This window comes from Chiloscyllium plagiosum, chromosome 19 (assembly GCF_004010195.1).
Source record: "Chiloscyllium plagiosum isolate BGI_BamShark_2017 chromosome 19, ASM401019v2, whole genome shotgun sequence".
NCBI lineage: Eukaryota > Metazoa > Chordata > Chondrichthyes > Orectolobiformes > Hemiscylliidae > Chiloscyllium > Chiloscyllium plagiosum.
The window spans coordinates 7,373,950-7,390,925 of NC_057728.1; the positions used below are offsets into that span (position 1 = coordinate 7,373,950).

Consider the following 16,976-nt stretch of genomic DNA (forward strand, 5'->3'; position numbering starts at 1 on the left):
ATTGTACTCTATGCTACTTTCTCCCCACCCCACCCTCCTCTAGCTTATCTCTCCACACTTCAGGCTCTCTGCCTTTATTCCTGATGAAGGGCTTTTGCCCGAAACATCGATTTTGCTGCTCGTCGGATGCTGCCTGAATTGCTGTGCTCTTCCAGCACCACTGATCCAGCTAATACTATGGGCAATTTAGCATAGCCAATAGCCAATTTCTTTATCACAGCAAGAGCTTTCCCCTGAATTGACTTAGACCACCTCTGCATCAACCAAGATTTCTTTCCAGGGATCCTTACTTAATTTTGTATTATAGTTCTCCTTGAACAATTGTCTTCAAAGGAATAGCTTCTGGAAATCAGGTTGTCATATCCATAATTATGAGAATAATTTGATGTCCTGCTGTTGTTTTTGGCAATGATCCTACACATTCTAGTAACGCTCGACTGAGTGATTCTACAAAACACTGGGATCAGTATCAAAAGTGTCAGTTTGATGATATGTTGAGTTTTCCCTGCTACTTGACATGTATGGCATGTTATACTGATCTGCACTATGCCCTGTTGAAGCTTTGACCATCTAAAATACCTAGGTGAAAGTGAGGACTGCAGATGCTGGAGATTAGAGTCAAGAGTGTGGTGCTGGAAAAACACAGCCAGTCAGGCAGCATCCGAGGAGCGGGAAAAATCGATGTTTCGGGCAAAAGTCCTTCATCTAAAATACCTGCTAATCAGTGCTTGATCAGAACTCCATTTTAACTGCATTAATAGTCTGGAACTCTTTCAGCCTTATCTTCTGTACGAACTGCCAGTACTACCTTATTTAACCCGAGATCTGCTTGCTGGCCTTCAATTCATGACGACATTCCAAATGCTCCATCTGCATTATCTTCAAATTGAGTTCCAGTCACTCTAGTGTCTATTTGTGGTATGACTTTGACCTCTGCTGTTGGATTTTGTTTCATCATTTCTCTGGTCACTACATGATGGAAAAATATGTGGAAGTCACTCCTGCCACTGGTGCATCTCTTTAAACTCAGTCACACTTTCCGCGATTATGTGTGTATCAATGATCTTTACCCTTTGCCAAATAACTATCCTGTATTAAGTCAACTCTGTCCATGGGTAATTGCTCAACAATTCCCACAGTCACTGTCCAGGTTAACAAGTCATATTTTAATTTTACTTTACACAATAAAATTGTGATATACTATCTAGTAATCCAGATTACTACCATTTGGATTTCATTTCACTGTCTGGAGGAAAAGCCATGAACTCCTTCACCAAAATAGTTTGAGTATTTTGTGTCCTGTGTCCCTTCACATAGTTAGAGGTTTAAAAGCATCAATAAAACAGTTATCATCTCTTTTGACAAAAGCCCCTTGTGTTTCTCGTCTAACCTATTCATCTCTCCTGCACTCGTGACAGTATTTCCCTCTGCTTTCCTAGTTGTGGTTAAAGCTGCAGTTTGGTCCATGTTATTTTCCTATTGAGTTTCTTTGCCAGACTCTCTCTTACAAATCCCAATAAGTTCCAAGGTCTGCCTTTATAACAGAATGAAGGTGACTCACTTTATTCCAGTGAAATCACATCAGCCCTCAATTTTCACCTCCAGCCTCAGCACATTTCTTTTTGATTTGTGGAGGTGATTCCCAGCTGACTTTTCTTTACCCTGGATATTTGCCTTCCTTTAACTGACCCATCCTCTTTCCTTCTGAATGTATAGGGCTGATAGAAAAAAAAAACAAATTAGTTTAATGGATCTGCTCTTGTATACTCTGCTTGGGGCAGCATGGTGGCTCAGCGGTTAGCACGGCTGCCTCACAGCACCTGGGTTCCAGGTTCAATTCTCAGCCTCAGGCGAGTGTCTGTAGGGAATTTACACATTCTCTGTGTGGGTTCGCTCCAGTTTCCTCCCACAGTCCAAAGCTGTGCAGGGCAGGTGAATTGGCCATGCTAAATTGCCTATAGTGCTGGGGAAATGGGACTGGGTGGGGTTACTCTTCAGAGGGTCGGTGTGGACTTGTGCCGAAGGGCCTGTTTCTACACTGTAGGTAATCTAATCTATACTTTTGTGTACTAGCAATTTTTGATTGTACCCATTCCCTTGTATGCCTCCTGTGCAATGTTAAGTTTGTGTGCCTTGCTCTTTTCAACCTTTGGTCTTATGTTATATTCTGCAGGCACTGCATGCAAAACAAAGTTTTCCACTGAACTTAGGTACGTGTGACAACAAAAAAATCAAACCAAGCTCCTAATCATCAGCCATTACACCAGGCTGTTGGAACCTCTGGTCTTAACCATGGGTTCTGATTAGAAAAGGGAGTGACCATTTATCTTCTTTCAGAAGGATGGCCACAAAAGAACAGGGCTGTGCCATGAGGCACCCAATCAGAGGAGGAATCACATCCGCCCCCTCAACTCTCCACTTAGTACATTCCAGATGTAGCTGGGCTCTGCATCTACATTCCCCACACCCACTACTCCCCTCCCCCCCCACCTCCCCCACACTTGAAAGTCGATGCTAAAGAAGGTTCTGCTCCTGACAAGAAGATCGTAGGCATGTTTAGCCTGATGGGAGAGACAAATGCTCGAAGGGTCATCATAATTATACTCCCGGACCACTGGGCTCCACAGCTGTGAAACCAGGTAGATGTGGTGGGAGGAGAACGAAGAAGCAAACTTATTGGGGGCACTTTGGTGGAATTGCACTCTACATGATTTGACACTTGCAGTTTTGACCTTAGATCTGTTCGCTTTTCTGTGTAGCCTCAGGTGTAACTGGGCCAATGTGAGGTACAACTCCATGGCCATACAGGATGTACCATGAGACGATGCCTGTGTTGACAGTCAGCTGCAGTATCTGGAAGCAAGGGGAAGAAGCTGTGCAGAGGACAATGAGACCTGCTAACACCATTGCTCCTCATCCTGTAACACCCCTATTCTTTCCTGGCCTCGCTGTCCAAAAATGTTGTTGTGAATGAGTTGCTCACCAATGTCTGAGGCAGGGAGGGGATCAATGGCTTAAGATGGCCAGAGATTAGAACACCAAAGATCTGTGTCCTGTACTGTGTATGTGTCTTATAGCAATGTCTTTTTTTCTTTTCACAAGTCTTTACAGCCTGCAGCCTCTTCCTTCGCAGGTCATCACTTATTCCACTTGTAACAGCAGCCATTTTATTCTCCAGTGCACACTGTAAAATTTCAGCACAGGAAGGTGGAAGGTGACAGTGAGCAATCTTTGGCCAGGGGCTTGGAGCCTCCACGTCTATGTGCCAGTGAGCTCCCACATATCAAAATCCCCTTCCTGGTAGCCCTCACCTCCCAAGTGCCCACTCAACTTATCTACAAGATCCTGCACCCCACCCCACAGCCCCTGGCATATAATGTGTCCATGCCAGGTGTGATAATATACTGACCCCCTTCCTGCACTGCCTTGGAAGCCATGATATTCCTGACAAAGGATGAAGCCCCCGCCACATGATTCCTTTCCCATCCATGCTTTACCATATTGCTATCTTTCAGATAACATTGCCCCCTTTACAATGATCATGCCCACTTCCCTCCAGCCTGCAGCCCCTAGTACTGATGACCAGACTCCTGATTGTGGCCTATTCCCAGGATTGAGCTGGGACTGCCTGATTGACGGTGTCCCCATGGACTTCGCTGAGGACTACTCTCCTAAGGCTTTGAGGCATAGCTGCTTGCTTGCAGTGTGTCTGCCACCTAAACTGTTGGCACGTGGGGTAGATGTGAGATTGATATGGCACGCTGCCGTACAGCAAGATGCGTGCCCCATGACTACGGACAGCTCACTAGTAAGGCAAGCTGTCTGATTGTGTGACCGTGTTAAGTGGCACTGCAAAACAAGGCAAGGGTGGTGTGAGCAGGGAAGCCAGTTCTAAGTGAGAGAATGCTGAGAGAGCCTTCAAGCAGCCCGAAGGTGCAATGACATTCAGCTGGGTCCTAGTCCCTGTGCTTAAAGTGTGCCTGCTGCAGCCTTTCAATGTTAGTTAGTGGGGGACCTGCATTGTTGGTCTCTGCTTCCTAATTGTCCTACAAGTGTATTGGAGAAGTGCAATGATGATCCTGATGGGCTGGCAAATGCTGGATGCCAATATTCATGGAGGAAGGGCCTGTGGGGCTGGTGTCTGTGGATCATACCCTGAGATGGTGTTTGGTCCTGAGCAACATGGAGGTCACTCAAAACAAGCAGTGAGCTGAGATCGCAAGGTACCCACTCTGACTTCATGTTCAGATTTTTTGACCTCTGCCTTTGTTTGGTGCTTTTGCAAAGTTGGGAATATTAATAAGACAAGTTCAGCCATTAATAAACCATTTCGCAAGCAATAATCCCTCTGGACTGGCAAATCACTACTGGTACTTTCTCTCCTGATCAGTCCATAGTCCAAAAAAAGTAAAATGTTATAGTCTCTTACATGACAGTGACACACAAATTTAAAAAAAAAACACCAAATAGACATGATGAATAATGGACAATTAGAATTCTCTTTGCAACTAATCTTAACAAGTATTGGCTTTGGCTGCAAAGAACTTCTGAAACATTCTGAGATCGTAAATGGTGTGATCCAAAGGCACATCTTTGTTTGGTTTAAGTTATCCATTATCTGTGCAGCCTCTGTTTGCCTTTTGGCTGACAGCATGAATATCAACTCTGCTGGAAATTTGGGTTTGTTGGTTCAACTCTGAACCAGTGAAGTAATCTATCTGCACTATTTAGTGATGCAAAGGAAGATGACTTCTCCAAACGTTTAGTAAAAATGTCCTTACATTTTACAGAAACAAGATATTTGTAGGACTTCCGATTCTTGAATTTCAAACATTTAACTTTGGGGCTCAAACTGGAAGTGTTGACTTACTCCGGAGGACTTCAGTCATCACCAAACAACAGCATCCTTCAAAGGAAATTGTAATCATTACAGAAAAAGATTTATTTCTGTCATTAGCGTACAGCAAACATATTGGTAAGTGAACAAATATGGTGAAACAATAGAAGGCTGAATTATCAAGACTTGGTTCTCATAGCACACAGTACAGCACTAATTCAAAACACTGAAATGTATTGAGGCCCCATGCCCCTATTTACAAACCAATGTAGCACATACATTTCATCACTTACATTTTGTAGTATTTACAACACAACACAGTTGGAATAAATATTTACAAGCTCGGAGCTTTCAAACTGAAATATTGAGCCAATCCTGCAAAGTGTTGTCAAAGGCTTTTATTTCAAAGTACATGCAGATCTTTAAAATTATTCACAAAAGGCAGATATAAAGATTGAAATGGATTTTGAAACCAATAATTGTAATGTTTACATACTGCAGTGAGAGTCTGTTTTGAAAATACTGAAAGTTAATATCTGCTCACCCTCTGTGACACATTGATTTTTTTTCATATTTACTGTGGTTTGGGCAGACTGCAAATATTAACTTTTCCTTGAGGACTTCTCGGTCACAAAAATAGATAATAATGTTCAGTCTTATATGAGGCTTCCAGCTAGCTGCGTCTTTGAGATGTATTGGTGACAGTTCTTTTATTTTCAGATACTTACGTAACCAACACATATGGTTGGCTGCATTGCAATTACTTTGTCAAACATTACAATGAGAAAGGCTGTCCTAAATGATTTGATTACTGTTTGCATCAACAATAGGATTGAATGTTGAAATTAGTTTGCCCTCTTTGACAGCTTTGCAAATTCAACTTGGTGACTGCAGTCTGAATGAAAAGTAATTTTATCTGTTGTCAAATGTCAGAAAAATTTAAATCTGAATGGATCACTGATTCGAGGCTTTTCCTTAACAGGCAATGTTAAAGAGAGGCTGTTTCTACAAAGGAAACTAATTCCTTATAATTAATAGGCCCTCCTGTAGATTTGTATTATCAAATAACCCAGCTTCAGTATGAAAATAGAGGCAACTTTATTAAAAACAATGCATGTTTATAATTGGAGATAGTGTTCAAATACATAAGATTCTAATGGGACTTGACACAATGAATGCAGAGTTTGTCTCCCCTTGTGAGAAAATCTAGGATCAGAGGGCATATTTTAGAGTAAAGGGGTCACCAATTTCAGACAGAGAGGAGGAGGAATTTCTTTTTTCATACAGTAGTAAGAGCAAGGACTTCTTTACCACAGAAGGTTGTAAAGGATGGGTCATTACGTACATTCAAGACTGAGATAGACAGTTTTTATAAGTGCAAAGGAATGGGGAAAAGGCAGGAAAGTGGAGTTGAGGATCATCAGTTCACTCATGACCTCACCCAATGGTGAAACAGACTTGATGGGCTGAAGGGACTCCTTCTGCTCCTCCGTCTTATGGTTTTCAAAGTACCAGTTGAAAATAATTAGAATTATTTTTGCTGTCCTGGCTCTAATCAGTTGTGTGTAATTTCTGGAGATAGTAAGGACTGCAGATGCTGGAAGTCAGAGTCGATAAAATGTGTAGCTGGAAATGCACAGCATGTCAGACAGCATCGGAGGAACAGGAAAGTCGACGTTTCGGGTCAGGACCCTTTACTCAGCAAATAGTTAATGAACGGAATACACTCCCTGGAAGTGTGGTGGTAGTAAGTCAATTTGAGGCATGGAACAGGACATAAGATAAATATTACAATGGAAACATTGTGTTGAGTTCCGAGGGTGGGGGGATGGTGGAGGCAGATAAAAGTCAAAATGCTTAGAAAGCTGGTGCAGATGGGCTATATGGCCCCTTCTGCACCATAATAGTTTCGTAATCGTGTGCTTATAGAAATTGTGGCCCAGCTGAAAATATAAGAACACTTAATGGGGGGGGAGGCATAAGCTATCACAGACTAAATACTTCAAAAGTATAGCAGCAAAGTGCATGCTGTTCCTTGTTAACTCTAGCAACTGAAACACTGTGACAAGATGGGGACTATAAGTTCTTGTTTACAAACCTAAGATTCACATTATAATCTTCTGGATAGCTGGGGAGCACAAGCATAGTTATCCTCACAAAAACAAGATAATAAAACTCATCCAATATTTACATGCAATGAAAGCAATCAGCTTTAGTTTGTCTCTTATTCTTGTATCAAGCTAAGTTTAATTCTGAAGATACGCAGTATCGATTATTTAGAAACAATGAAAATAACAGGTGATGTGACAATTTCACATATATTGTACACCATACAGAAACCTGGCAAATAGAATAATATGTATTAAAATCATGTAATGTATTGCAATTTTCCCAATATTTCTGACAGTTCTCTAATTACGAAGTTAAGGTAATTAATCTCCCCAGTCTCTTCATGGTAAAACAGATGAAACTCTGTCCTATATTGTCAAGAGTGTTATACTAACAAACACACAATGTGTTACTCTGCTGTTAATTTGGGCCATATTTAGGCTGGCCTGTGATTGAGGGCAGAAGCTATAAATTAACACTATTCATGTTTAATTGATAGATACATTGATAGTTGGAATGTTCTCACCAATTCAGGTTGCAGCTAAGAAACATTCATATTTTAAAGTTCATTTATAGTTACTTCACAAAGGATTATGTTTACATTATGATCATTGTATATGCTGACATGCTACTTTTAGTATGCCAAATGCAGATAGTATGCCAGAATGTATGTAGCTGGTGAAAAATGGTGCCTTTCCCACTTAAATTACATAATATATTGCATTGGAAGTTGCCGTTCATGTTCAATAAAAAATGATAGATCAGCCTATACTAGGCATTATGGATCTGTGAGAATAGTTCATGCAATTGTCTATATCCATCACCAATCATGATGAAATTATAAAATAATTATTAAATTTATAAAAATCATAGAGTCAGAATCAAGAATTATAAATCGGAAGAGTGAATTATTCAAACAAGGTGTAGAAAGTATAAATAAGCAAGAAAGTAATATTGGATTAAGACAGACTTAGATAAAAATGTTTAAGTGTCCAAAAATTAGAAGTTGAATTAATGCAAAGCAACACTTGTAAAATTTAATCTTCAGCATCTTTTTTCAGGATAAAGTCAAAATTGTTGCATTTTTTAAAACTGGTTTCACCTTTATTTATGTGGAAGTGATAGAATCACAGAGTTAATTCAATTTTCAGTGCCAGACAATTTGTTTAGCAATAACTAAGGTAATCAAGCTCTTAAAAAGAGATGTTCGACTGAAATGGACAAGCTCAAACTTTAGTTCTTTTAAGTTTAGTTTGTATCCATCTTAAAAATACAGAAACTTCATGCATGGAACATGGAATGATGCAGCACTGAGGGGGGCAGTTTGCTCCATCTTGTCTATGCTAACCCAAAGACACCCAGATGACCTTTTTAAATTGCATTTTCCTGCACACGGCCCATAGCCCTGCAGCTTAGAGCACTTAAAAATCCTTTTTAAAAGACTTTAGGGTCTCTGCCTCCACCACCAACTCAGGCAGTGAAGTACAGACACCCATCACCCTCTGTGTAAAAATAATTTTTCTTCATGTCTCTCCAATCTTTCAGCCACTTCGTTTGAATCCATGACCCCTACTTTTTGAACTCTCTGCCAAGTGAAACAGGTTGCTCCTGTCCACTGTCTGTGGCCCTCACAATATTGTAGATCTCAATCATGTCATTCCTCAGCCTTCTCTGTTCCAAGGAAAGCAACCACAACCTCTCCAATCTCTCCTTGTAACTACAATTCTCCAGCTCTGGCAACATTCTAGTTAATCCTCTTTGCACTCTCTCCAGAGCAATTATGTCCTTCCTGTAATGTGACGACCAGAACCACATTCAATACTCCAGTTGTGGCCTCACCAGTGTCTAAGACAGTTTCATCATTAAATCCACATTTTTGTATTCTATTCTGCCAATGAAGGAGAGCCTTCCACATGCTTTCTTCAGAACCTTATCTATCTATCTATCCTGTTACCTTTTGGGATAGGTAAACTTGCATGCCAAAATCTCTCACTTCATCTTTCTCTCTCAGTATCTTCCTATTTATTGTGCATTCCCTTTTAATATTTGAGCTTGCAAAATGCCTTACCTCACACTTATCAGCATCAAACTCTATCTATCCCTTCCCTGCCCACTCCACTAACCTACCTGTAGCATCTGAGCTTACAGCTATTCTCTACACTATCAACTACATGGCCAATTATTATGCCATTTGCAAATTTTCTAATTGTGCCCAAACATTCAAGTCCAAATCATTATTGTGTAAAACAAGCAGCAATGGTCCCAACTCCAAGCCCTGTGGAACAACACTTGAAACAGCTTTCCATTCACAAGGGCATTACCCTTTGTTTCCTGTTACTAAACCAATTTTGGATCCAATTCAACACATTATCCTATAGTCTATGAGCTTTTTTTTGACCAGTCTGCCATGCAGATTTAACTAATATCCATGCAGACCACTGCACAATCATCATTGATCCTGCTTGACACTTCCTGAAAGAATTCAGTTAAATTCATAAGGCAGGACCTTCCCATAACAAAGTCATGTTGACCACTCCTGTCTAGTCCATGCCTTGCTAAGTGATGGTTCATACGATCTCTCAGTATTGATTGTAACAATTTGCCCACCAAAGACAGACTAACTGGCCTATAATTGTTTGATATTTCCTTTGTACACTTTCTAAGCAATGGAATCATGTTTGCATTCCTCCAGCACCTCACCTGTGTCAAGTGAAAATTGACAAATAATTCTCAGAACATCTGCTATTTCCTTCCTCACCTCCTTCAACATCCAAGGGAACAACCAATTCAGCCCTGGCAACTTATCAAGTTTTAAGAATTCCAAATCCTCTAACACTTTCTCTCATTATGATTATTTTGATCATTATTCCATACTGCCCCTCTTGTATTACTGTATCTACATCATTCCCTGTCCTTTTGAATATGGAAATAAAATATTCATTTAAAATTCTTCCCACATCCTCTGCTTCTTCATGTAAGTTCCCATCTTCATTTCTGATAACTTTTTCCATAACTATTCACTTTCTCTTTATATATAGGGAAAATATCCTTTGGGTTTTCTTTTATCTTGCTTGCCCTCTTTGATTTACTTATTTCTTCTTGTTTACATGATCCCTATACTTTACATGATCCTCTAGGCTATCTGCAATGTTGATATTGTTGTGATTACCATAAGCTTTCTTTTACTGTTTAATCTTACCCTGTACTTTTCTAGACAGCCATACAGGTCTAGATTTGAAATTACCATTCTGATTTTTGGGAGGGGGATATGTCTGCTTTGTGCCCTAAGGATCTCACATTTTAGTATCCCCCTCTGGTTTTCCACTGATTTATCCTTCAGCAGTGCTATTCAGTCCACCTCAGCCAAATCATTTCTCGGTTTTGAAAGATTTATCCTGAGTAAAAACTTTTACTCCTGATTTATCTATCCTCTTCCATATCAATACTAAGTCTGATCAAATTGTGGTCACTACAATTTCACCTATGTCACCACACCCAGTTGCTCATCTTCATTTCCCAGAACTAAATCTACAACTGCATCTCCTCTCCTTGGGATTATCACATTGTTTAAAAAATTTCCTGGACACAGTACATTAATTTTTCACCCTCAATGCCCCTTTAATTTTTTGAAACCCAATTGATATTGGGATAGTTAGAAGTCTCCAACTATCATTGCCCACTTATTCCTTTATATTCCTATATAAGCAAAAGTCCTGACCTTTATTTAAGCTGATATGTTATGCTTGAAAAACAGTAAGAAAATACTCTATAAGTATCATTTACCAGTTGGATGTTTCTGTTGCAATGATGCTACTTTCTGAACTGCCTGGACTAAGACTGAGCACAGCACTCAGCCTTCCAGCTTCACCTATTCCCTGTTTCACATAATTTCCCATTCTGATCCAACTGCAAACCACTCTCATTTCACTGCCATACTCCAAAAGCAATGTTTCTGACCTGGATCAATACAATTGTTCACTTAACCAACTTCACCTGAGAGCAACTCAGCTGACTCCTATTTCAGAAATGTGACTAAAACTACACCCAATAAAACAGAGCTGCTTTTAATTACTAGATTAAAGTATTAATTTAGATTGAAGATCAGCCCTGAAATTAAGTTTAATTACCACTTACCCCTTGAAACTCCTTATTTACACCCAACTCCAAAGCAATCTCATTTATCTAAGTAAGACTGACAATCCAGACACTCTTCAATGCATTAGAATTCAGAATCAATCAGCAAAACACTATTTTCCCAAAGATAACAATAGAGCAGCCTTGCTCAGGCAGCAATCTTTGGCTTATTAACAACCCACCTGTCGTCTGTAATAATTGCTATAGGATCCATGTAGTTTAATTAGTGTGCACCATTAACCTCACTGCTAATTTGGCAGTAAATTTGAGCCCAGTTTTTATATAGCTGTGAATATCAGAATTTGGGGGACAGTACTGTGAGATTAGTCAGTTAGCTGGTTTGTGGTGCAAACATGGGTTTAATTCCCACACTGACTGAGGTTACAATGAAGGACTCTCCTTCTCACCTTTTCTCCTAGCCTGAGGAGTGATGACACCCTAATGAGAGAGCAACCCTATGGATAATAGTGCACACTGTTTGAACAATTCAGAGTTTTTGTACTGTTCTATCTCTAACCTGTGAGTGTGTGAAGTAAAGTGCTCAATTCTTTGGGTTTATGACCCCCACCTCTATAAGGGTGAAACAAGCTTTAGAAAAGAATGAACATTTTTCAGATTTTCTGGAAAAGTCACATTTTGTCTTTGCAAATTGGCAGTTAAATGTCAGTCATCAGTAACTTGTGTGTTTGCTACGGCAACCCCTCTGCCAATCTGAATCAACTTCTCATGCAATCAGTAGTATTGTTGCATTCAGTATATATGGTGTTTTCTGTTTATTTTGGTAATTCTTGTGAATTGGTCAGATAAGTTGAAGCTGAAAGGCTTTGACAAAGAGTTTTTTTTCAGCAACATTCAAGGTCTGTAGTATCAAATGACTAATTTTTGGTTATTGCAAATATTGATTAAACTGTGTGGTTTCTCATGCATGAGGTTTGTGTGTGGTTTTAGGAAGACCAATTTCTCTGTCAACATTTTAAGTTCAAATTTAGTACAGATAAATTAAAATGGTCACGCTTACATGCAAACTCTCAAAATGTCACTCAACTTATAAACTATCCCGGAAGTACTGAATTATTTGGACATAAATTTTGGCAAATCCAGAAATCATGCTTTTTCAGTGGCAGCATAATTGAGTATTTGTAAACCAGTGTTTAGAGCAATAATATTGGATAACCCTGCAAGCATTTTACATTCCCTAATTCAGAATGTAGACAACTATGACTTTCATTATGTAGAAATCAGAGACCAAGAAAATGTTTATCTCAGCAAGTGTTTCTCTGCTGAAGGCAAATCAAGGGTGTATTTATTGGACCTGTTGCAACATAAGGACTATCTCATCTCATCTAATTTAGGAGTGATTCATATTTCTATTAGGATAAAATTTTGTTGAATTCTATTATTTGTAATTGATGGGTTATGGTGAAAAGAATATTAAACCTGCCAAAAAACATGATGAATGTACTGTATCGGTATTAAATGCAAATTGTTGTTAAAATTGCTGACCAAATTTGAACTTTATGAATTGAAATAGAAATTTCTGGAAATAGAAAACATGTTCTTCAGGGCCAGATGTTAACCCAACCATGAACCCATTCAATTATATGAGGTTAAAATCAGGTTCTTATCAATGAAAAATAAAATGCATCATTGGAAAATATTTAAGAATAAAACAGGATTGTCTTAACTCTTTTTCAATGTTTCTTAATTCTGCTTGTTTTACTGATTGGGATCTGAGTTTCTGCCTTATTAAACTGCGGTAAAGACAACTGCGGTAAAGACATCTGCAGCATCCTTGTCAATCAGATTGACACAAGTTGTGACGGCTGACTCTTTTTGAACTGGGCAGCGTGATTGGTGTTTAGTACAAGAAGGGGTTTTTCCACAGAAATACATATAAATCCAGGGATTTGTACAACTGTTTAAATTCCCCAAGAGCATGAGGATGGTGAAAACAGCACCTGTGAACAAAGAAGAGAAATTAAATGATGGTAGCTGTCATAAAGGAACATCTCAGGGTGAAGCTCTGTTGCCACTCTGGTGACATTAGCTAATAGTTTCAGATTGCATGGACAGAAGTATGTCCATCTGATTCAGAACAATGTCTGAAGTTTGAGCACAACAATTTTATTTTCATTCATTCACAGGATGTCAGTGTCTCAGTGTCTACAGCATTTAACGCCCACCCTTAGTTGCCCAGAGAGCAGTTAAGAGTCAACCTCACTGCTGTGGTCTTGAGTCACCTACAGACCAAGTAGTTTGCTTCCTTAACAGGTATTAGTTGATAGGTATGCAAAGCTTTACCAGTTGTGGCCTCTCTTCTGAATGCAATTTCTTCATTTGTCAAATGCAAATCGCGTTTTGGAAATTTAAATGTTGCAACTTTTTGATATTTGGAAACAAAAAAATTCATTTCTGTCCTTTGTATCATGACAAAGGAACTCTTCAGTGATGCAACTCCCCACAGCTCTGTTGAGTTTTGTTGGTGCTGACCTGGAAGTGTGTGGTAGTAATCAATAGATAGCAATTTAACTCTGACTGTCTAACTTCCCGAAATACCAATTTCAGACCACTCTGGTATCGCAACTGCAGCTGACATCTTTCAGTCATACAAATACGTGGATTTTTCTTCTACACTGTGAATCCAGGCTAATAATAATGCTTTGGCGGTGAATTTATCTTTCTGCTATGTTTTCCATAAACTGGCAATGAAGAAATGCAATGTTCACACTAAGGTAGTTCTATGCCATCATTGGCCACCATGGGAGTAAACAATTCTTCTTTATGCAACCAGAACCTTTGAAAGGAGCATTCTTTATCTTTGTGTCCTATTTCAACAAGTTTCTGTAGTCTGAAAAGCACAGTGTGGTTTCAGACAATTATACCTTAAATACAAAATTTTCAATTGAGATGAGATGCAATTTGAATTAACCACACTGGGGGCAAGAATTTATGAGATCTCTATTTGGTTACATCATAGGAAAGTTTCCTATATTTTTCTCTTCAGAAAGATTATAAAAAAGGAGTTTAAAGAATTGAACCCTCTAGCCAGATACCAACCTGACTTCCACATTTATCGGAATAATTTCCTTCATTGTCATTGGGTCAAAACTCCTGGAAATCACACACACCACAGCAGCCCAAGAGGAAAATTAACCATCATCTTCTCACAGGCATGTGGGAAAGTGCAATAAATGATGGCCTCACCAGTAATATCCATAATCCCAACATTAATATTGTAAAAACTCATGCATGTTAACAGAAGGAATGTAGTTGCTACCTCTCTCATGTTAATAATTGGAGACACAGCAAGCAATTCTTTTCCACAAATCTACAGAGATGTTATGTATACATTGCTGTGTCTTCTGCACTCAAACCCCAGTGTCTGCACAGTAAATTCAAAGGTTTGCTACTAATTGCTAATTAGATTATGTTAGTAATTTTGAATAGCTATAATAGATTAAAGTGCAAAGTCTCAACGGGAGACTTGTCCAATTTTTCCAGGGACATTTCCAAGTGTTCTGTCTGCCCAATTCATTGCTGAAGTGCTGAATGGATATCCTCTGACAATCCAGAACCACCTACTGAGTGGTTTCATTTGTACTTCTGTCTAAGACAGAGATGGCTAGGTTCTTGGTTAGTAAAGGGGTCAAGGTTAAAGGGAAAAGGCGGGAATGCGTAGATGAAAAAAATCAGTCATGATCCAATGGTGCAGCAGCATCTTTGGGCCGAATGGCACAATTCTGCTGCTTTACCTTATGGTCTAAGTAAATAATTACATTTTTACAATGCGGTCAAATTAGTACAGAAAGTATGTAACTGCAGTGGTGTTTCCCCCCAAACGCTCTGTTGCGGATATATGGGAGGGGAAATCCTGTGGACTAATCGGCTCCACCTTCCAATCCTTAACCCTCGATCAAGCGAAATGATAATCTGCCCTAAATTATGGCAGTGCTGGGATCTTGGTGAGCGCCAATTCCCGACTCCGCTTCCGGCATCACTACACTTTAAAAGTGATGTGTTGGCTTCTGTGGGACTGGCAATGCGAAAGGTGTTATGTATCAATACAAACCCTTTCCTCCCTGCAACCATCCGTCTAACGGCACAGACCGAGGGAATCTGCACGGGTCTGCTTCGGTTGCCCAGCACGGGCGATGGTCGCTAACCTGAGGGTTTCCAATGGAAAAGTCATACACACACACGACATTCCCACACACGCACACATGACATTCCCCCAACACACACATACGCACACATGACACTCTCTCTCTCACACACACACACGACATTCCCCCCACACTCACACATGACATTCCCACTAACGCGTGCTGAGGTGGGAAAGCTGAGCCCGCGTTAGCGTTGGCTTATTGGGAGAGTTGGGTTGGGGGTGGGTTGGAGCTGAGTGGTGGGGAGTCTGGGAAGGTTTGGAAGGGAAGCATAAGGGAAAATGGACCGAATGCGGCTCATTCTCCTCCTCCTGTTCCACAGAAACCGGACCAGCACGCTGTTACCCACCGTGGCCGCCACGAAGATGATGCCCAACACCGCAACCTCCGCTTGGGCCTCGAAATTTTCCTGGGGGGGGGGAGAAGGGGTTGGCTATTTGAGAAAATGAATGGCAGGACTCACCCTCGTTGAGATCACTGGGATACCAGGCGGTGCAAAGCTGCACTGTGAAGTAGGGAGCCCAACACAGCACATAGGCGAGTACGATGACCACAGTCATTTTCACCGTCTTCTTCATCGCCTTTGAGATGCAGTTGACATTGCTGGCTCTAGAGTGCACTCCCTGGCTCTCGGTCTGCTCTGGGCCCTGGTGAGTCTTGGTGTAAATGTTCAGTCGAATCACCCTGTAGATCTTGACCTGACATATGGTGAGGACAAGAGTGGGGACGAAGAAGATGGCCACGAAGATCCAGGTCACGTAAGCCTTGAGTCCCCAGGGCTGGATGAACTCGGCCCAGCACTGCAGCACCCCTGGGGCCACCTCGGTCCGGGAGAAGATGAAGAGTTGAGGGACGCTCAGGGCCAGGGAGAGGAGCCAGCTAACTCCGATGGCCGGATTGCAAAACGCCCTCCTCTTCTGGAAGGTCACCATGGGGAAGCAGACGGCCTGGAAGCGGTCCACCGTCATCGCCACCGTAACGTAGGTGGAGGCGAACATGCCGACCAGCTGCAGGTAAGCCACCGCCCTGCACAACACATCTGGCCCCAGGAAGACCTCGGTGCTGTCCCAGATGAGCTGCGGCAGCACCTGGAAGACGGCCACCACCAGGTCGGCAATGCTGAGGTGCATGAGGAAGACGTACATGCGGCTCATTCTCCTCCTCCTGTTCCACAGAAACCGGACCAGCACGCTGTTACCCACCGTGGCCGCCACGAAGATGATGCCCAGCACCGCAACCTCCGCTTGGGCCAGCTGCTCGTCCCTCTTCGGGGTGCCCAAGGTCTCCGAGAGCACGGTGGCATTCGGGGAGATGCGCCATCCGCCGTGCAGCTGCGCCTCATTCAGCACCATGGACAGGTTCTTCATAGCTTCTCGGAACAACTTACTCCTCTAACTGTGTGGTGCGTGTGTCTGTGTGTGTGGTGTGTGTGTCTGTGTGTGTTGGCAATCCTTTCCTCCTCAGCTCGACTGCCCAATATCCAACAATGTGATGGTGCAGTCCCCCCCTAACCATCGGTGATGTTACAGCGCTGGGCAGCTCTCTGCGTCCCCTTCCCCTCACCCCCCCAGGGGGCAGGGCAGCTCTGAGGACCCAATCGCTTCAATGGCCCTAGCCCCCCCCCCCCCTCCCCATCCCCTCCACCTGGAGTCTCTTCTCCTGCGACCTCGAAGCGGTTTTATAGGCACCGCTCGGGAGATGGAGTGGAAATTCAGAGCCAGATGTACCAATCG

General features: G+C 41.4%; 1 protein-coding gene across 1 annotated transcript; it reads right to left on the bottom strand.

The window, feature by feature from the left end:
* Nucleotides 1-12,826: 12,826 nt before the first annotated feature.
* On the bottom strand, nucleotides 12,827-16,693 carry LOC122559418 (isotocin receptor-like). The gene is made up of 2 exons (XM_043708868.1): nucleotides 15,707-16,693; nucleotides 12,827-13,038 (listed from the first exon to the last, which is right to left on the bottom strand). Exons 1-2 carry the CDS (start codon nucleotides 16,608-16,610, stop codon nucleotides 12,827-12,829), a joined length of 1,116 nt encoding a protein of 371 aa, XP_043564803.1. The 5' UTR covers nucleotides 16,611-16,693.
* Between the last annotated feature and the right edge of the window lie 283 nt (nucleotides 16,694-16,976).